General features: G+C 30.6%; 1 protein-coding gene across 1 annotated transcript; it reads left to right on the top strand.

The window, feature by feature from the left end:
• Nucleotides 1–661: 661 nt before the first annotated feature.
• LOC124369089 (dynein light chain 1, cytoplasmic) lies at nt 662–20,539 on the top strand. The gene is made up of 3 exons (XM_046826814.1): nt 662–814; nt 13,111–13,228; nt 16,639–20,539. The coding sequence occupies exons 2-3, from the start codon at nt 13,121–13,123 to the stop codon at nt 16,798–16,800; spliced, it is 270 nt and encodes an 89-aa protein (XP_046682770.1). The 5' UTR covers nt 662–814; nt 13,111–13,120; the 3' UTR covers nt 16,801–20,539.
• The last annotated feature ends 1,288 nt before the right edge of the window (nt 20,540–21,827 follow it).

Genomic DNA, 21,827 nt, shown 5'->3' with positions numbered 1-21,827 from the left:
AATAAAGTAGGTGGCATCCCTGAAAATTTTCATTTTCTTTGGAACACTTGCTTGGGGGCAAAGACAAAGATTAACTCATAGACATAGATAGAGGTTAGAGTTGGGATTTTGAGATTTTTGGATACATGTCTGCAGCTATGTTCGCTTTTGTAGACATCAAAACATTCTTATAGCGTGCTTTTTAGGTCAAAAACTTATTGAATGTATTTTTCGGAAGCACCACCCCTGAGAATTATTTCATATCTGATTTTGGATTGGAATACTTCAAAATAATATCTCCTAATAACTCTGGCGATAGTCATTGTTGTAAATCACTTCCAAATGTTTCGCCGATCTTGATTAAAACATTTTCGGGGGCATGATTGATCACAGATTCTTGATTTTATATGACGGTATAGCTTTTTAAGCATGAAAGATAGTATGCAACTTAATTCGGAAATATCCTTTTGGTTTATTATATAACACGGAGTTGAGGGAAAATACAGTTTACTCATTAATGCCATTCTTCAGTGTTTGTGATACAATGATTTAAAAGCCCACAACAAAACACCTTTTCTTCATCATTTATCTTCAAGAAAGAACTGTAGAAAAAAACAGTACGTACTTAGTTGTCCTTGAAGACAGTCTTTGCAGTGCATTGTGGGTTGATAAAAGACCCTGATAGAAAACCCTGCCTCTTGTCCAATACGAATGCGTGAATAAGCGGTCAACTGTCGTGTTGTTGGTCTTGGTCCCGTCCCGTGTTGGAAGCATCGGACTTGTCCTGTCGCCGGCTGCTATCTTTATTGTAAATTTGGAATTATTGAATAACGCAGTAAGTTTTATAGTTGTGTATTTTAATTTTAAACCTATATGTGACTAGTACATGTTATTATGTGACTGTTTATTATTATTATCATATGATGATCATTGAACTTTCGTACCACTCTGTACCTGTGTAGGGTTAAGTTACGAAGGTTCAATACTTTATGCAATTCGTAACCTGGGTGAGGGATTTTATGTAGGCAGTTCCAAAGATTGATTGGTATAGATTTCATCGTATCATGCAACAACCAATGTTGTATTCCCTATCATGACAGCGGGAATAGATATATCGGCAACGGTTAAAATTGGCAGAAAATTCAGGTTTGACTCCTTTACCCTAGTGCTGCCATTTAGGTAGTGAAACAATCTATATTAATCTATCTTAGTCAGACTTTAGGCAAGCATGTTCTACAGTAGGTATTGTGCCATAGCCTAGGCCTATTTATTTAGTGCTTACATATACTCACATCATGAAAATGTGTATTTTCACATACTAGTCAATTTGTTCAAAATAATTTAATTCATAAGCCATATAACTCAGCCTATTTGTAGACCCATACGCATAAGTTAATGTAAAGCTAATAATCTATGAAACTAGGTAACCTACTAAAACAAACATTTAAGTGTAAAATTAGTAAACCTTGGCTTTCATATGGCAGGTTAAGGACACTAACTTACGTTTTGACTTTGTTGGACTAGGCCTATATACTAGTATTCGTAAAGACTAGCCTACACAAAATCTGTAACATTCTTAATATTTGGTTAACTAGGCCTATTAAAATATTAATTTTATGGAAATGTTTACTCTAGCAACTTTTTTAAAGGAAAATGCATACTCTTTTTCGAAAAAGACCACAGGTTAATCTAGTTTTGGTAATAAGGGTCTACAATTTAACTTATATGTACTACGGATTTACTAAACACGTAGTGCATGTTGTGTAATTTTACACAACGCTAAAACCTGAAGAATGTGGATAGCATAAATTTACGTAATACAAAAAATCCTAATGAAAGGGGACAACTTAATTTTACGGAATGTATTATTTTCATATTAGCAAATTATGCAGTCAGTAATCATATGTAGTCAATTGAATATAAATTGTGTAATTTGACATTCATTGTTTTGTTTATAAAATTATTCTTATCTACAATGACGTGCCCGTTATTGGACAATAGTTTGTTTTCGCAAAGTAATAGCCAGGGACTTGCAGTGGTGTTTTGTTTATTTTTGTCTGAAAAAAATTGCGTCGTGGATGCACCAAAAGATTTCAACTATAATAAAATCGTACTTATGTCATTATAGGCTACTGTATTATACGTAAACATTTAAAAATATTGTAAAAAGAAATTATTTACTACTTTTTTCATAAAATATTACCTGTAACCACTAGCTTTTTCTATTTTTTTTAGCATGTAGGCCTAAATAAAATTATATTATTATATTATTTTTGTTCAAAAAGTATATTTCAAAACGTTTTAGTGGGAAATATATAAAATGACAAATATTACCAGGCTTTAATTTATTTATTTTTTTTTTTACTGTGTTAAAGAACTATTTTAGCAGCGGTCTTTTCACATAGCCCATACCCCTTTTTATGAAGCAGTAAATATATTTGGCACAGTCAAAAATCTTGTAAATGTTAGTCCGCAAATGGTTAAGAAGTTAATATTTAAAAAGCAACTGCATTTCTGAACTCAAATTTTGTTTCAAAACCTTGTGAAGGGTTTTAAAACTAACTATACGTGTATAGTTGATGGGGTCACAGAAATGCCTCTCGCCATCGTTCTGGGCTGCGGCAGCACATTTGGTGTTGTTGATAAAGTACAGAAAGCTCTTGAAATTTCCATTACAAAGTATAAAAAAAGAGCACAGCATCCATTCTGACACAATCATTGTTGTCTACTTTAAAGTACACCCACAACATTGAATATTCAGAAAAAAGCAGAAAAAAACATTCACTAACTCTATAAAAGAGAACGAAGAATATCTGTTCCTTTCAATTATATACGCAAATAAATCTAGCCAATCAGTACATGCCCAAAGAAGTTCTGCAGTGGCAAACAAAACTGAAATAACAAAGGGAAAAATACTCACCTAGGAGTATTGCTGGAGGTAGTAGAAACTGGGGAAAATGACGTAAACGAATAATAGTACCGTAAAACTTTAAATTACCCTTATATACAATTAGTAATTGTATTCTCCCCTCTTCAATTTCTTGCCCTTTTCACATGTGAATGTTGATAACCCAGTTGTTATTCCGTACTCCCATGGTACTCCCTATTTCCATCCAGAAACCCTGATTTCCTCAGTCCCCTATATCAATGGGCTGTTTGGGATAACTTAAATTTCATACACGTTATTAATTATTGTGCAATGTATGTTTTACAACAACCTAAAAATTCTTTCTCGTAATAAAAAAATACTATTTTAAGAAAATGGTATAATTGATAATCGTTTTAGTTAATGTGGCTAAAGTAATCTAAACATTATCCAATTTGAGTAAAATTATGAATAAAATAAAAATGTAGTTTCAAGTAAAACTACAGGAAGCATATAGGTTTTTTAATTGGGTCTACATACAGGCTCTTGGTAGTTGACAAACCTTGTGACCTATCTGTAGTAAAATGTCAATCTGGCAGTAGCCTATGAATAGGTTACAGTAAATTTAATAAATAGCCTACATCAAATGGTTAAATTAGTCTGTTGGTAAAAACACTGGTTTTTTAATGTCTACTTTATACATTTTATATGAAATTTAATAACATTGTGTTATTTGGTTAATGAATTTGTGTTACAAAAATCATGAATACTAACCCTTTAACTCTAGTGTTTATATTAGCGGTGGTGTCACTATAATGATCAACGTCCATTGTATCCAAATGTTAATGTAGCTGGTTTATTAGAGGTCCAAATGCACTGGATTCATTATAGTGGTGGGTAAACGAATCAGTTTACAAACATTGCAAGTTGGCATTGTATTTTGTCATGCTTAAGATCAGTTTAGTTGTGGTCTCAGCTATCACTTAATATCTACAACTCATTGATGATCAAATATTGAATTTTTATGATTGAAACGTGGTATCATGTTATTAATTGTTTTTATTAACCCTTTTAAGGCCAATTAGTGAGGGCTCATAGATCACAGCTGCAGACACTACGGCATGGTGTGCCCCAGGGGTCTATCCTGGGTCCTCTATTGTTTATATAGGAGGTTTGCCAGGGGTGATGGAGGGGTTGGATGGTGGCGTGTGTCTGTATGCTGATGATTCAAATGTTTTGTTTTCTGGTCAGAAGCTTGAGAATATTGAAATTTCATCATATATTGGTCTAACTAGGATTAAGGATTTTTTTGACAAAAATAATCTTTTATTAAATTCAGATAAATCTAATTATATTTCTTTTTCTACAAAGCAATCCAGATCAAATTTAAACTGTGACATTTTTCTAGACAATGACAGACTTAAACAAGTAGACCACACAAAGTTTTTAGGACTTATAATAGATAAAAATTTAGCTTGGGATAAACATGTAGATCATGTTACTAAGAAGATGTCTACTGGTCTATATGCATTGCGACAAATGGCAAAAATTAGTAATTTACATACACTTAAATTAATATATTTCTCTTTGATCCATTCACATTTAGCTTACGGAATAAGCATTTATGGAGCAACAACAATAAGTAATTTAGATAGGCTTTTGGTCCTACAAAAAAAATCTTTGAGAATAATGAAAAATTTAAGATATACAGATTCTGTTAAACATATTTTTTCTGAACTTGGAATTCTGACAGTATATGGTTTATACATATTTGAATCAATAATTTATGTAAAACAATTTTTTGATCCGATACTACAAACCAATAAACATACATATAATACCCGTTTTAATAGACATGTCGATCAACACAATCTTGAATTTTACAAAAAGAAAACATATTACAGAGGTGTTAGATATCTACATAATTTACCAACAAAATTTATAATGGAAACAAATCTGTTAAAATTTAAAAAAGAAGTCAAAGATTATTTAACTAATTTGTCTCTATATTCTTTTGAGGAATATTTCAATACAAAAACCAATTAATTCATTTAAAGAAGAATTGAAGATAAATTGTTGAGATGTTACGATTGTATTTTTTTTTACTTATATTTTAAAATTAATATTAGTATTTAGTTTCATTGTAGTGACGCTATTCTTTGTACCTTGTACATATTACAGAATAAAGTAGTTTGACTATGACTATGACTATGACCAATTGAGTTGCACTAGTCTCAAAGGCCATCTCCTGATATTGCTCAGGTACCTTGAAGGCCAGGCTATTTTTGTTCCTTTTTGCATAGTTTTAGTAAATAAGCTGCAACTTCCATATTACTTAGTAAAAACTGATAATTCTTTTTTTAATTTGTTTTAACATTATAGGCTTAGACAGGAAACTATAAGGTTGGTCATATAAAATAAAAAATATTTTTTACGTACATGTTTATATGTAAAATTTGTAAGCGTAGTTTACTTTTTTTGGTTTTAACACCTCATAAAAAAATACAAAGGATTGTTTTGCACCCAAGTAACACTTATTTTCTAAAACTACATATTATTTACAACACACATGCCAATTTTCAAGTGCTTATCAATAATAAAAGTGAAGTAGGAACGAATTATTCAAAATCTGCAACTGCGGCTTATTTGTGAAAATTGTAGAAAAGCTAGTCTTGTCTTCAGTTTATACACAAAATATATTTTTTCTTCATACAACTCACAAGAATCCATACAAAATAAACCTAAAACACTGTTAGTAATTAAAAAGTTCACTCATTTTCTAATTCATCTTCAGAATTATCATCGTACAAAGCATCTAAATCACTATCACCTAAATCCCCAAACACCTCAACAAACTGAACACCGATACCACTATCAAATAAAGTGTTGACTAAAGTGTTTTCACTTGTAGGTGATTTGACTCTCGTTCTTTTGCTCATATTTACACTTAGTAGTTCACTGCAAATACTCTAAAATACCTATAACATCGCACATAATTACTGAATTGCATCAATAAAATATAACCACAACAACTATAACCTATACACCACAACGCCGTTGTAGTAAGACAGACGATTTCATCGAAATGCATAGGTGTATAATAATAGAAATGATGCAAGAAACGGCAGTGTTTGCGTTTATTAATGAAGCCCATCTAACCCCAAACAAGAAAATATCATGGTTTGTGGCATTTGGAAAGTTTACTGGCCAGTAAACCGGAAATAATGGACGGCTACCTATTGTAGCCGTCGGCCGCGAACGCCATTATGATCACGGCTACCTATTGTAGCCGCCGGCCGCGAACGATATTTTGACGACAGCTACCTATTGTAGCCGTCGGCCTTATAAGGGTTAAGCAATTATGAATAAATGTTGTTGAAAACAGTCACAGTCAGAAGAGTTTCTATAAATATCTCCATATCTTTAGTAATTTTGACTTCCAGTTTTGGAGTAAAGAGCCTAGTAGATTGTACAGTTTTACTTGTTGGTTCTTCTACCTAGACAATTTTTAAACATCTACGTTGGTATTAAGCAGTTTCTAAATCACTAACACGTTTTTATAGTTATCACTTAAAAATTGTGTAGTACACATACAAATTCCAATTTATCATTGTATTATCGAAGAATGCTGGATCTGATTTTAATATGACCTCAATCAGAAATGAAAAATTTTGATGTTTAGTTATTAACACCTAGTGTGTGACATTTCACCTGACGTGCAAAATGATTTTTGTTACAAACTGTACAATTTTTATTTTGAAATGCTCCTACCTGAATTACTTGAACTGATCATAAACTTCTTCAATGCCCATTACCAGTTTTAGTTAGAGGATAAAAAAAAATCTCTTTAATAGTTGTTTGCCAACTTGTCTCGTCGCTGTTATTACTTTAGTTTACAGCTTTATTCATTCATCAGTAGTAATTTGTCTTGGGCCCTCTTATTAGCTTTCTCTAGAGACCTAAGGCTTTTGTATGACCTAAGATTAAATATAGAAATCTCTGGAGCATTACCAGTATTATTTTTTCTCTAATATTTAAATTCCCCTTTCCTACCTTCTTTGTTCACTTAGAAGAGCTTATTGTATTTCATTATCCCTGCTGGCCCTCCTGCATATTCAGACTAAATTAAACTTGTTCAGTCTGGCCTAAGTGAGTAACTTAATATGCTGATACAAAAATCTTCAGACTTTATGAACATAAACTCAATTTGTATGGTGGGAAACCAACAGTTAGCAAAATCACGTGTAAAAAAATGCTTATTGGTCACAAGCAATGATGAGTACCAGCTGTGAAGTAGAAAATATAAGAAACAGGAAAAAATATATCCTTAAATAGTTTATTTTGGCAAGTTTGGATGTCTTTGTAATGTTATATAATGTAAGCTGTAAGTTGTGTTTGAAAAGCTTGGCTGGTGTGTCAAAACTTGTATTTTGTGTTAAGTATTATGCAATTTTAAATTGTGATATGTTCATTAATGTATTGCTTGGCAACAGCAAATAAGTGAAAAGTTGCCATTTACCGCTTTCCTCAATAAGCCTAAAAATTGATAAGAAAATTTTAAAATCCATAAACACTGTCCATTTTTGTGTTCTTAACAATATTTCCTATAGTTTTACTTTTCTGAAATTCACATGAAACTAATATTGTAATAACATTAGGATATGCTACTATTATGTATTAAAAAAAATATTACTTCAAGTGATGGGTTCAAAAGCTCCTTTAAATAGAATTATTTTTCCTGAATTTAATCTATGAGACATGAGAAGTTGTAGTGAAAATGCTGATAACTGTGCTAGCATTAAAAGGCATAATTAACACTTTATTTGGCCAAGGTTTAACTGTATACATTTATCAACAAATTTTGTGTTAGAAAATACAGTTATCAATTCATAATTACGATATCATGATGCATGATGCTTTGGTTTAAAAATCTAATTTTGGATACGCACAACATCAGTTACTAATGGCACGTATCTAAAATTAGCCATAGTCTAAATACTGTTCAGAATTGTAGTCGCAAAATAGTCTAGCCTATATTCATTCATATTAAAAACAATTTAACATAGGTACATGAATATACTTTGATCTCCTTAAAGTACATTAGATTCTCAATTGTCCGTGGGAATGGGGACTAGAACTTATTTCAGTATTCAAAACCCTTTGATAAACTAAAGATATTGGGGTACAGAATTTGTTGATACAACTATTTGCCAATACAGTTTGGTAAACGTTTAATTCAATGTCTACTTTGTCTTGTCTGTGACAATTATGATAACTCTTGACTATATATATATATATATTATTTTTAGACTACATAATGAAAATTTTTAGCTTAGTAATTGTTGGATCCAGGAGCTGACTGAGACCTTAGAGAAGCGCAAATTTCTTGATACAAATGGTCACAATATTTCATATGAAACAAACATACAGTATTATTTTCTACTAAACAAAAGTTTTTTCTATTAGGCCAAGAATATGATTTTTTACAGGTATTTGAAGATATTTTATTGCCAAAATATTTTGTTATTATCAAACCACATTACTGATCTCTTCAAAAAAGTAAGCTGTTTTTAATAGTTACAAATTATTATGTTCAAACGCTATAAAGTAGCTATAAAAATAACTTCAGAAAAGTATTGCTATGCATCTCTGTATGCATGGAAAATTAAAAATAAAAGTAACCTATATCAAAGTTGAACAAATTTACATTGATTGAAGATACAGGCCCAAATCTCCTTTTAGTATTCAAAATTTTTTGTAATCTAAGAAACATAGGCCTATATATCATATATTTTAAACCGCTAAAATAATATGAATTATAATTATAATTCGTTTATAAGTGAGCTAAAGGATTTTTCCATTTTACTACTTTTTCAAGCATCAATACTCGTTATTTTCATTAACTTCAAATAATTGTAATAAGCGACATTTAAAAATAACCAACCCATAAAGCGATGTGCAATTTTAAGTGATATCCAGTAATTTTTTTATCTGTAAATCATTTTATATATGGCATGTTTGTTTTAGATGCATATTTGTGTTGAAGTTTAATCATTTTGATGATGGCCTATAACAACACAGTATCCATTATTTTTATACTTATTGCTTATTAAAAAAGTAAGAATATTCAAATTTGTATTTTCAACATTTGATTTTTGAAAGTAGGATGTTTCCCAAGTAGCAAAAATACTATTTTTGGAACTATTGTCATCAGCTGTTGGGCAAACTCATGTACTGTTAGCCAATAATAATTAACCAACAATGCCAATGACAAGAGTGCTGTTTTATGTATGAATGTTTTTATAATACGCAAGAAAACCTTACTGTGTTTTTTTAACAGTCATTTATAGGAAATGAATTTATAGGTATTATTATTTCATGTTTCTACCTAATCATTGTTAATAAACACCTATTTAGTCTTAGTATCAAGTCAGTAACACTCTTGTACAGTTTGTTCTAACCGCAACGTGAGGCTGAGCACTGATTTGAAGCAGTATATTGGAAAGTATTTGCTCACTGATATCGGTGTGAACTTCATATAGCATTATCAGCATTTGCCATCCACGTATTCTCCATACATTTCTAATTTGTTGGTCAATGTACCTTTTGTTAAAAAAAACAAAATAAAATGGATTTCACAGTTGGCGGAAATAATGCATTGTTAAACCTCGTCCACACTTGCAGACTTGTCTCTAGAAACATTTCTGCCGATGGAGTCCACTGTGTTTTCAATTGTAGATATGGAAATATTCCTACTAGTCTGCAGACTAGTTGTATACAAGTCTGGAAATATTTCCAACTAATCTGCAGACTAGTTGTATACAAGTCTGAGTTTCTCGAGACAAAATACAATGTTTTCTCTTTCCCAATCCAATGGAAAACATAGAAACAAGATACAATTCTGCATGTTTGGATGTGTCTGTTAACAGAAAGGAAGACAAATGTCATTCCGTATAAGAAACGCCTCTTGCTAGGTATCTCAAAATTACAGCAAGTTGGATTTTGGTTGAAATGGAACCTCTGTGGTGCATACATTTCTGTTATATTTGGCCCAACAAAGCCTAATAGAATCTCAAAATCTGTGGGTTCATTCTTGTGAAGTTTCTAAAACTTGCACCATCTTTTATGGGCTTGCTTTTCCTTTTTCTGAGTAGGAATCTATGTTTGACCATTCATCATGCCAGAAATAGATAGTAAAGATTTTGACCCTGAAAATAAAAAACATTCCCAAAACATTTTTTTCACTGGTGTTTTACAGTTTTGCCTATTGTGCTTTAGTGAATTCTTTTCACAATCACTCCTTCGAACATGCGATATTGGGCCTTGAACTAGAACGAGTTTCATCTGAAAAAGAGAACTCTTCTCCATTGATTTACGTCCCAATTTTTGTATTGTTTGCTCAACAAAGTTTTCTTTATCGTTGTTTCAGTAACATGCTTTTTTTGTGGCCATTTAGTAGACTTAAGCAGATTATCATCTTAGGCCGTACTTAAGTATTTTCTTCCACAATGTCCTTTCCATTGTGGCTAAATTGTTGCAAGATTCATTGCTTTATATAAATACTTTGCTGATCATCTTATATTTTATATCCACCACAAACAAATACACTCCACAAACACTGTACACGTAAAACAAATAGAAAGGTGTTAAAACCCACATATAACTTCAAAATCCATGAGATGTATAAATAAGTTTTCAAGAAGTAAGTTAGTTATTTAGAGGTTATGTTATAGAGTAGTCTGCAATGGAGGGAATAAAATTTCCTAACAACAGTGAATTTTATCTTTTGTTCACATTACTTAGTTAATTCTGTAGTTGGATATGTTTGCTCCAGAGACTTATACACTTGTGGTAACTCTCATTCAATGGTGTTTGTCACACCCTTGAGTACAAACACTTCGCTGTCTCTTGAATCAAGAACTTTGTGAGCAACTTACAGTAACTTAACGTTGGATAAAACCGATTCAGTTTATCTTTAATAATCGGTCTTACAGTTTCAATAATTTAGCTGATATCTCTCGATATTGAATGTCAACTATTATTTTCGCTAATTAACTTTACTGTAACTTGCAATTTTTTGGGCTGTATTGAGGTTTCCCCTTCTGTGTGTTGGAAATGGTCAGAAGTTTCTATATTTAGGTCCTTCCATATGCTCTTCTATACGTCTTGTTTTTCAGTCCACCACATCATGATTCGTGCAATTTTACAAGCATTGCTATTTGTTTGAGGTAACAATTCTTAGGATATGTATTGAATTGTTATGGTAGGGAATGAACTATTACAGTAATGCTGGCTGACATTAAAATGTGATGGATAACGACGACGTGTTATTTGACCCAGCAAACAGTCAGTAGCAAACAAATAGTCTTTGTCCATGATTCTTGTAACAATAGTATTTGTATTTAAAAGTATATGAACTCCACAATCATAACCAATTTGTGAAGGAATATTAAAAAGTAATAAATAGAGAGGTCTTCCAGATTTTTTATTGCTGTAGTAACAACAGAATGAAGGAAATGCTGATTTTCACATAAAAATTTTTTTACTGTCAAATTATATGTAATAAATCATGTGAGCGCCACTTACAGTCTAAATATAGACTAACTTCTTTCCCAATATTTATTTTCACCAGTTTTTTTTATATTTTTAAATCGCAAGTCCAAGGGATTTCAGGTATATATTATTCTACTTATTCCAGTCGCTTTGTTTTTCACAGTTTACTGTTCTGTGTAGTTGTATATTAGAGTATTCTTTTATTTTGGTGTTAAATGAGAATTTGATGCTGTGTGGTGATACAGTTTTTACTTTATTGTTTTTTTAACTTAAGGTAACTTAACCTCAAGTCTGTTGTGCTTAATATTTGTTCTAGTTCCTCCAATGCCAAATTAAATTTACTATTATTTTTCTTAGGGGGTACCGAGGTTGTTTTTAAAATGCTTGTAGATTTTGTTTTGTTTTTATTTTGCAGTTTCATTTGAACAAAAAAGGCAAACCTTTGGCTAGCAATATTGTGTATCTATGAACAGTAGCAAACACTCACTTGAAAAATTGAGTTTGCATTTTCAGTAATTGTTCTTCTTTACTGTAACAATGTTTCATCTGGCAGAAGTTCAGAAATAAATAGTGTATTTTTCAGTTGTTATGTAAAATATTAAATATATTAATTTTTATATATTGAATTTAATTTTTGGAGAGTACAGTTTAGCAATACAAATTTAATAATTTAGTTTGATAACAGTTGAAGGAAATAATCAGATGTCAGTACTGCTATGGAAAGTCAACAAATTATTTCAAGATATTGAAAGTTGCATACAGGAAATAAAATCACTCGTCCAATAAGTTTTAGCTGTTTTCGTATCAGTTCTTGAAATAAATTTGAAGTTATTTATTTCAACTATTTCATATTATATTATTCCCACTGTTTAGGTATTGATTCTTTTTTTATACTATTGCACAGACACTATAACACCCTCTTTACAGATGCAAATTCAGAAATTTTTCCTCATGCCCCAATTTAAAAAACAACCGTAGTCTTTTCTGAATTTATTACTTTGACCTATTTCTTTGTTTCCTGTCACAATTTATTAATTCTAGAATGATTTAACCTTTGCTAAACTGCTGTTGTAAACAACTTGATGAAGCAGCCGCATCTTATATAATATATATTACAGGACAAATACCAAAACAGCTTGTTTCAGTTTGGTTCACTCCTGTCGCTTTAGCTAGTGCAGAGCTGTAAATCTTTGTATCCTCAGTTATCGACAACGTATTAAAACCCTTTACTAAGCATGTATAAATTTAGTTACATCTTGATTGATAATTGTACGATTTTAATACAGAATTTCCGTTATATGAGACATATTTGTACTAAAATTTAAAATATAGAACATTTTTAGTTTTTTGTTGAAATTCTCAAAATGCTGTAAACTGTGGGGTAAATCAGGTGATATGGTAACCTTATTTAGACATTGAAAAAAGTTTATTCTGTGATTAAGAATGATTAAGCACATTTAAATAAAGTTAAATAACATTACTATTTATCCTCTCGATTTCTTATGATAAAGTCATCAAGAAACCATATATATATGTATATATATGTATATATATAAGCAATATTGGTAAAGCATAATAATAAATGACAAAGGAATTTTTTATCCCTGTGCATACACTAGGGCAGTAATCATGAAATGTTGTGACTCAATATTATTGTGTATTGTATTTTTTAAAATTTCATAGCCTTTTTCTATCATTTGACTTCTTTACAGATCTTTCAACATGTCGGACCGAAAAGCTGTCATAAAAAATGCTGATATGTCAGAAGAAATGCAGCAAGACGCTGTAGATTGTGCAACTCAAGCATTGGAAAAATACAATATTGAAAAGGTAGGTTATTTGATAGTATTGTACATAGAGAATATACAACAAACAATATCCTGTATTCATAATTTTTGAGATTAGAATGGTGTCATCACGTTGAAATACAAATAACAAAAACTGAAACAAAAAAAGACTGTATAGTACATAACTTTATAACAAATGTAAACATATAAAGTACAAAGTGAAAAGATTTTATATCCATTGATCATAACAAAATGAAATAGGAAACATCAAGTCTTACATATAATTCTATAGAATCATGTACTGTATATTCATAATGTATGTTTATACAATAGTACAAGGTAAAGGAGGTGAGAAATGTTCAACATGGTTGTGTGGTGGATTATATTCTTCCTCTGCTCCTTGATTTTGCAAAGATATTGTGACTTTGTCAAGTTTATCTCTCATCTTGAGTTAATTTAGTAGTCAGTTGGTCAATTATGTTCTTATTTTTTGTAAAGAAAATGTTGCAATGCAACTACGATTTTTAATTAAACCTTCCCCATTCTACTGTATTATACATTCACCAATGTCATGGTCACCTGCTTAGGTCTTAAATGAATGAGGATGTACTAGTCAAATCATTAGAGTGTGTTTCAAATAGAAATCTGTGGTTTAACATATTCACTGCTGTAAAAATCACAATTGGCAAAATGGCTAATAATTGAAATGTATGATAATTTACCCAAATTACTCCTGCAGATAATAAATTAAGTTAAAAGTGGTTTCCAGTCAAAATATGAGTCATTGTAGACGTCACCACAATTCTGTGCTGCGCACCCTCAGCATGGCAATCCAGCACACAAGACTCACATTACTTACTTCCTTCTAAATACTGTTTATAATGTCATAACAGAGATAAATATTTACACTATTTACAGCCCTCCGATCTCCCAAAAATCATATATGTTTTATGGAATGCGCCAATAGATTAGGATGTACACTTGTTCAATCAATTTTTTGCACAAACTCTGCTTCTTTTCCTTTTCTGGTTTCGTTGTTAATTTTGGACTAGGTGGTGAAGAGGATTCCTCGGAAGAGTTCGAGCAGGCTCTACTGGCTTTTGGGGTAAAAGAACATCTACCAGTTTGTCTCTAAAATCTAAAAATGTATTCTTTACTATTTCTATTCATTTTCAGGAAGAACAATTTGCCATAGACATTTGAATAAAAAGTACAAATATATTTTATAACACATGATGGTTTTTCTTTCTGTAAGTTAGTAAAACATCAGCTGCTTTGCTCTGTTCATTCCTTCATATGGGCATTATGATGTAGTACAGGATTAGGTCTTTCTATTTGTTTTCCGTGGTATTTTCAAATTAAGTTGAAATGTATAGAAATTCCACTCATATCTCCATTTTCCCACTAAAATCGCATTTTCTTACAGGCAGGTAGTTTTACTCTTTTTCAATTTGGCTGTAACAACAGGTCGTGGATTAATCTTTCAGTCAACTAGTAGGGTGCCTGTGCAATAAGTTTTGTTGGCAAGGAGTTTACGTTGTTGTGAAAGTAGTCTATGTAGAGAGCATGGCCTTAACCCTCCAAACTCTTTTCATCGTGGCCGCGACTAACTAATGCCTATTATGACGGCCCAAGTCACGCCTGCAGCTATATAACCGCTTTGTGTTATATTCATATTAAAATGGCAGCAAAATAGTCAAATTCAGTATCATTTGAAAGATGATGATTTGTTATAGTACATATAGTCGCGACAATGCATAATTGTGTAGGCAGTGCATTACGCCGTACTTTGTTTTGACGATATGTCACAACTGTGTACAGCTGACTGCTGTGTTGCGTGATTTTACAAACATGGATCGTGACACTTTGGAACATTCTAGTGAAGTTCGGTATGTTTTAGTAGTGAAAACGATGCCAGTGACTTTAAAGCTGATATACTTTCAGACATTTCACTTCGTGATTTTTCAAGTGCCAATGGTGAAGAGTACGAACCGGGCCCTAATTAACTTTCAAGCTAGGGTCAAATTACGCCAGTGCACAGTTTGCTAAAGCAAAAAAAAAGGCTGAAGCAGATTTTGGTGCTCTGGCTGTAATACAGGTGTGCACAGGGAATGTTTCCACTTATTAGAACATTTCTGGAGACCCCTTAGGCCTGGGAGAAAAAGAAAGGCATCACAAAGCAGTGACACCGAGTTTACACAAGGAAAGAATTGTGTATATACTTGGATTTTTTTCAATTTTAAAATTGGTTTTTAGTTGAAATATAAACAAAGTATATATATATATATATATATATATATATATGTAAAACTTGTTAAATTTGGATTAATATGGCTATTTTGAAACTTTGTTTTTGTATACATAGTGAAATCTTGAGTAGTGGATGTTAGGACATGACAAAATTTTGAGTCTTTTTCTTTACTTCGAAGGGTTATGTACCTGAACAGACAGAGGATAAGTACAATACTGTTATACTTCTTTTATTCCTTATTTTTGTGTGAATACATTGATATATAACATGAACAATTTAATTACAAAATTATTGTATTTTATACGGGTTTTAAAAAGAGAACTGTAAAAACACCAAAAAAGCTGTTGCACTAAGGGAGTGGGTATGTGGCACTCAGAGGGTTAAATCATGCATGAGGTGGAAAAAAACATTTCCCCCCCAAATCGTTCAATCTACCAGAATACACCATAAACCTTACATGTAATTACAGTATGTTAAACTTATTTTCTTATGCTTCAATATGGTTATATTGTACATAATTTTTTTAGAGAATATGTTATGCCAGAAATATGTTAACAGTAGAGCGTCAAACATTCGGACGTTAAAAATCCAGATCGTTAATAATCCGGATTCAATTCTGGTGATTATTCTGGCAAGATTCAATTATTTCTTATTACTTAGGCCGTCCTTTTTTGTTTTAAGGGAATGCAGAAACAGAAGAATTTAAACAAAAAAATAATGAAAAAGAAATCTGAGAAATTGGGTGGACACATTCTGAAGCTTTTATGACAAGAGAGACTTGATGACGTGGTTTGAAAAACAGACTGAAAGCACCCAAACTAATACAATGGTTCAGAGATCCATAACAGATTTGTTTAAACTTCAAATCTTTCATAATTTATGTTATTTATTAATCACATTTTTATATTATGTGTCACAGTAATTTAGTTTTATTTATCTGCTCCACTTCTGTAAACAATAACGTGATTTGTAATCGATTGCACCTAACTTTTCATTAGCTCTTCTTTTGTGGTTGGGTCCTAATTGGTCTGGATTATTGACGCTCTACTATATATCAATCTTAGAACTAATAAGTTTTAGTTTTTATCATTAGAATAAAATGTTGAGTTATTTCTTTAAAACTGGTGGTAAAAAATTGTGATTTATTTATTTTTAGTTGTTTCTAATTATATTTAAATTGATATTGGTATGTAATGTTTTAGGACATAGCTGCATATATAAAGAAAGAGTTTGACAAGAAATATAATCCCACATGGCATTGCATTGTTGGACGCAACTTTGGAAGCTACGTCACACATGAGACAAGACACTTCATATATTTCTACTTAGGACAGGTTGCTATTCTACTGTTTAAGAGTGGTTAAAGATCTTGTTTATGAACCCTCATCACAATGTTGAGTGTGTCTAAAATATTAAATGTAATTCCTCTGCAAGCTGGAGATGTTTCTCTTTTTCAGATTTGTTTGTTTTAATATAGGTATTTCATTCTATCAATCATGTATTAAGAAAATTATTTTCTATTAATATCCACAGTAATATCTCGTTGTGTGTTGGAATTATTGAGATAAATCAAAAGAGATTAATGTATTATTTTGGTGTTTTATATCCTAATACAAGATGATACATGTTTATTTGTCAAGTGAATGAGGGTTCATCTATATTGAATCACCCTCCTAGGGTAGCAGCATTTACACGCTGCAATGAAGGCTGTTAAAACAAAGTCATTTGTTTTTTGTGTTTTTAAACTTGAAGATATCTTTATCTGACAACTATTATATTGTTAAAACTGGATAGGCCCAAATTTGTATTGCTAACACATTGTATCATTCTACATTTTACAAGCTAGGTAGATTTACAAATATACACTATTGTATGAATTACCGCTGTATAAATATTGTTTAAGGGACCACCATCTGACACTTGCTTTCAAAATGCTTCTACACAACAATTTGTTATTTTCTTGCAATCCAAGCTTCTTTGGGGGCAATCTCAATATACATGGCTTTCAGTCTGAACACTAGGTATTTAATTGTTTAGTTATATATTTCCTCTACTATAATTCAAATTAATTGTTATAGGAATAGTTTATTTATTTTATATATTTTTCTAGAATAGTGCATTATTAAGTTTTTCTGATGACTCTTTGTTGGCTACACAGTATTACTTCTTAATATTGTAAACTTTTAGTCCTTAGGCTTTATATATATATACACACACACACATTGGTATTTTAAGATCGTCCAACTTTTATCAGTAACCGTTTTGGATTAATTTTGTATTATCATTAACATGTCAAATGTTGTATTCATACTGTTTGACCTTTTGGTACCAATCATTATGGATTACTATTAGTTTTGTGCTACTCTAAAGTTATTATGTAATGAATTTAAGAATTGCCAACTGCATTAATGACAAGACCTTCAGGTAATGCTACTCAGTACCATTTGTAAGGATAGTCAGAAAATTATTTTAAGTTTGTGTTGAACTATTTTCAAAGATGATACCATCTATTTATTGTATATAGTGTGTTTTGTTGTTGCTAATAGGTACATTTTCACTATTTGTCGTTAATTGGTTTTAAACCAAGGTTTTATATTAATTACTTTTGAGTTTTATATTTCATGAAAGCGTGCTTTAATTGATCTAGTTGTATCACTCATTCATTTATTCTTATTTTATGTTTTATAGTATGTGTTTGTTAATGTTTTGTATATATTTCCAGTTTCTTTTATGTTTGATACACATTTAACATCAAGTGACATTTACTTTTACAACTTTAAGCTGTGGTTACATAAGTTTTTGTGAATATTTTAGACAGTGAACAACATGAAAAATTGTTAGGCATGCAAAGTAAAAAATGCAGTTTAATTGTAGACCTTATTGGAAAATCTAAGGCTGTTAGTTTTTTAGTAATCTTTATTACTACTCTTCATTGCACTCCAGGTTTCAGAGTAATCTTTGGAACGAATATTATTAATATTAATTTTAGATAAATTTTCTCTTTGTTTGCCACTGATAATGAATCACTTTATTCTTTCCTAAATGGATTTTGTTTTCGTACATAATAGTTATTTAAGACATAATAATAAGATAATTACAAGTTACAAAAGAATAGTATATAGTAACTACTATAAATACTAAAACTATTTTTGGGCATCATTATGTACACTGTAGTCACTTGCTATTAGGTTAACTGCTGAAGATTTCATGTTGCATCCATTTTAATGGCAGCTAAAAGCAAGGATGAGAATCTATAAAAGAAATCACTGTGGCTGTTTTGTTTGAAATTGAAAATGCTAATAAATTAGCTTTTTTGTTGGCTCAAATAAGCTCATTTCCAGAATAGGTGTACTATTACCAAAGAAATGTTAATGTACTGAGTTAATTGACGTGAAATTCAGATTAATAAATTTATTCATTATATTTTGTCTTTAAAATTATTGAGAAAATTATATTTATGTTCATTTTTTATTTGATCTTAATCTTAAAGTTCAGTCAGATAAGAATTGTTATTACTTTTTAAATAGAAATATAAAAACTTGTGTAAACAATGATACTAATAACAATGTATTGGATTTTTCATATTGTTTATTTTGAGAGTCACTATATCAGGGATCACCTTCTATCAACAGTTAGCCTATATACTATTTATTGTATAAGATTTCTTTTTTATGTTTTCTCCTTTTTCTTATTGACGTTTTCTGTCAGCTGGTTTTCTGTTCTCCATCTGTTATCAAGCAATATTAATCAAATCGTCTGTTTTGCAGTTGCATAATGTCATAATAATTAGTATAATTATATTTTAATTTCAGATTTAAAAGTTTATGAACAATGAGTTTTAATGTGATTATGAATCATATTAGTCTCTTGTGTTCGTCATATCATTGACTTACTTTGGTTAGTACTCAATGGAAGTCTTTATTACAGCTGGCATGTATATAAAATATGCAACTTCATGATACTTCATTTGTATTTTTTTTAGTATGGTTCCTTTCTGAAAGATTTAAATTATTAATAGAAAAAATACTAAATTAATGAATCCGTAAAATATCTCAGTTTACATTTGAGGTATTATTGCTTATGGATTTTTTTCTAGGCATATTTGTTGTAAATTTATTTTTTAATTTAATTTATAAATATTGGTATGAGTTATAAATGAAAATCATTTAAATTAACAATCAGATATAAGTACCTTAAACTAAAGTTTGTTTCGAACCAGAAATAAATAATGTCATTAAATTCATATTTTAAATCATTACCAAATTTCATGGCTCTTTATACAGAATCCGATATAGAACTCATGGCACTCAAAGTCTTACTAGATATTCTTTTTTTATGCAAACCAAGTTTGATTGAAGGTTAGCTGAGTAAATAAGTTCCAGGGGTTGAAAGAGATAAGTAGGAAATAAAAGCAAATCAGAAGGTATGAGGCAGCTTTGTAGCCTATCTCAGTTACTGTAGAGAGCTGACTTATGTTTAGGACACATTGAAGATTATAAAATATTGTACTTTATAGTAAACACCCTTACTTAAAATTGTAAAATTCTGTTTGTAAATTTTGTTATGAACAAATTTAGTTAAGTATTATTATAATAACTGCAGCACTGATGCGTGGTTGTCAGTTAATTTTTGTTATCATTAAGTAGCTGTAGGGTATTATCCATCCTGAAATCATAACTATGTATGTATAATTATATGTATAGTACACATTTTTCATGATAAGCTAGTTACTTTATTACACACATATTAAGGCACTGATGACAGGTTGTTCACATTAGAATTAAATGTTGAAACATCCTAGTAATTGTAAAGTAGCCGTACATTATCCAGCCTAAAACATAAACTGATGTACATAATAAAAATGTCCATGTATTATAGTTGCTGTGTTAGTTACAATTTTTAAGTCAACTCTTAATATTTTGTTTTGGTTTAACACTAATGTTAGCAGGTGATCTATTTGACTTAAAATTATTTGCATAAATCATATATTTCCTTAGAGACAACTTAGTTAGAATGTAAATTTGGGCCATATTGTATTTAATGTAAAACAATATGTGAATGTTTATTTTGTTGCTTATTTTGAAATAATAATTTTCTCTCAGATTCTGATATTTATTTTACCCTTGCTCCCAATTTCTCTAATGTTGTTTAGATTTATTGTAATTTGTTTTTATGTCAGCTGTTCTGAGACAACCTTGAAGTTTGACCCACTACAATGTTAAATCTAACAATATGTCATTTAAAAACTACAATTTTTGTTTATCCTAAGGGCTTTGTAAAATGTGTAACATTTTCTTGAAATGAACTTTCAGATTGTTCAGTACTCTTTTAAAAATACGTTTATTGGAAAAATAAATGACATGTGGATAATCAATACGACTTTTAAATGGGACATCCTGCAAAACTGAAATCTTATATACTTTTTTAATCTTTGTTAAAGTAATCAATATTTTCTTTGTGGTCTAAATAATTCTGAGATATACCCCACTGTGATTGTTATTTGTATTGAACTAGTCATATATGATATTGCTTGAAAGAAGTGTAATATTTTACTACACATTTAACCCTCCGACTGGCTATATAATAACTTCTATACAGCAAGCCTAATTTGTGGCCAATTTGCAAGAGTTAAATTAATTTCTTGGAAATATAACAAGAGTGCTTGCGCAGAAGATGAAAAATTGCTCGAATAACTCTCTTGTTAGATGTTAAAAGACCAGGTCTGTTCTCCTATTTTTGTATCCCCAGATTTCACACCGTAGCTAAGAGTAAATTAGTTCATAATACACTATCATTACCAACAAATCCTTGGTCTGTAGAATGAAAAAGTGTTTTCGAAATATTTTTACATACTGATTCAATGTGATCAGTAAATCTTAGTTTTGTCAATGTAAATTCCAAAAATTTCATGAGAGACTAATTGATAAGTGAATCACCAACGAAACAAGAAAAGGTAACTATGATCTCTATTATTTATATGAAATTCAATTAAATGTGTTTTATTGTTGTTAACAGCAAGACAGTTTTGAGAAAACTACTCAAGTAAGTAAGATGTTTTATTATACTTGTGCTTTTGCTTCAAGATCTGGCCAACAATCAGATGTTAGTGATAGAGAGGTATCATCTGTTAACAATCAACTTACTCCCCTCATCTGATACATGAAAAGTAATGTTATTAATAAATAAGAAATAATAAAGAAAGAGCACAGACTCTAATTGAATCCTTTTAAATGCATTAGTAATGATTCTGCTCATGCAATGCAATCGTTTTTACCTACAAAAAGTATTTTAACAGACTTGTTTCTCTGCTAATGGAATTGTTAATCCAAGAATGGGGAACAGCTGTTACTCCTGGCCTGTGAAGCTTGATAAGCAATAAGCGGGATCAACT

Source organism: Homalodisca vitripennis, chromosome X, assembly GCF_021130785.1.
Source record: "Homalodisca vitripennis isolate AUS2020 chromosome X, UT_GWSS_2.1, whole genome shotgun sequence".
NCBI lineage: Eukaryota > Metazoa > Arthropoda > Insecta > Hemiptera > Cicadellidae > Homalodisca > Homalodisca vitripennis.
This window is presented reverse-complemented; position numbering and strand designations above follow the sequence as displayed.

What these genes read in the sequence shown, in the direction of transcription:
- LOC124369089 (XM_046826814.1), top strand. Translation starts at nt 13,121, where the DNA reads ATGTCGGACCGAAAAGCTGTCATAAAAAATGCTGATATGTCAGAAGAA. An exon ending in AAAAATACAATATTGAAAAG is followed by an intron (nt 13,229 to 16,638) that starts GTAGGTTATTTG and finishes GTAATGTTTTAG; the next exon opens with GACATAGCTGCATATATAAA.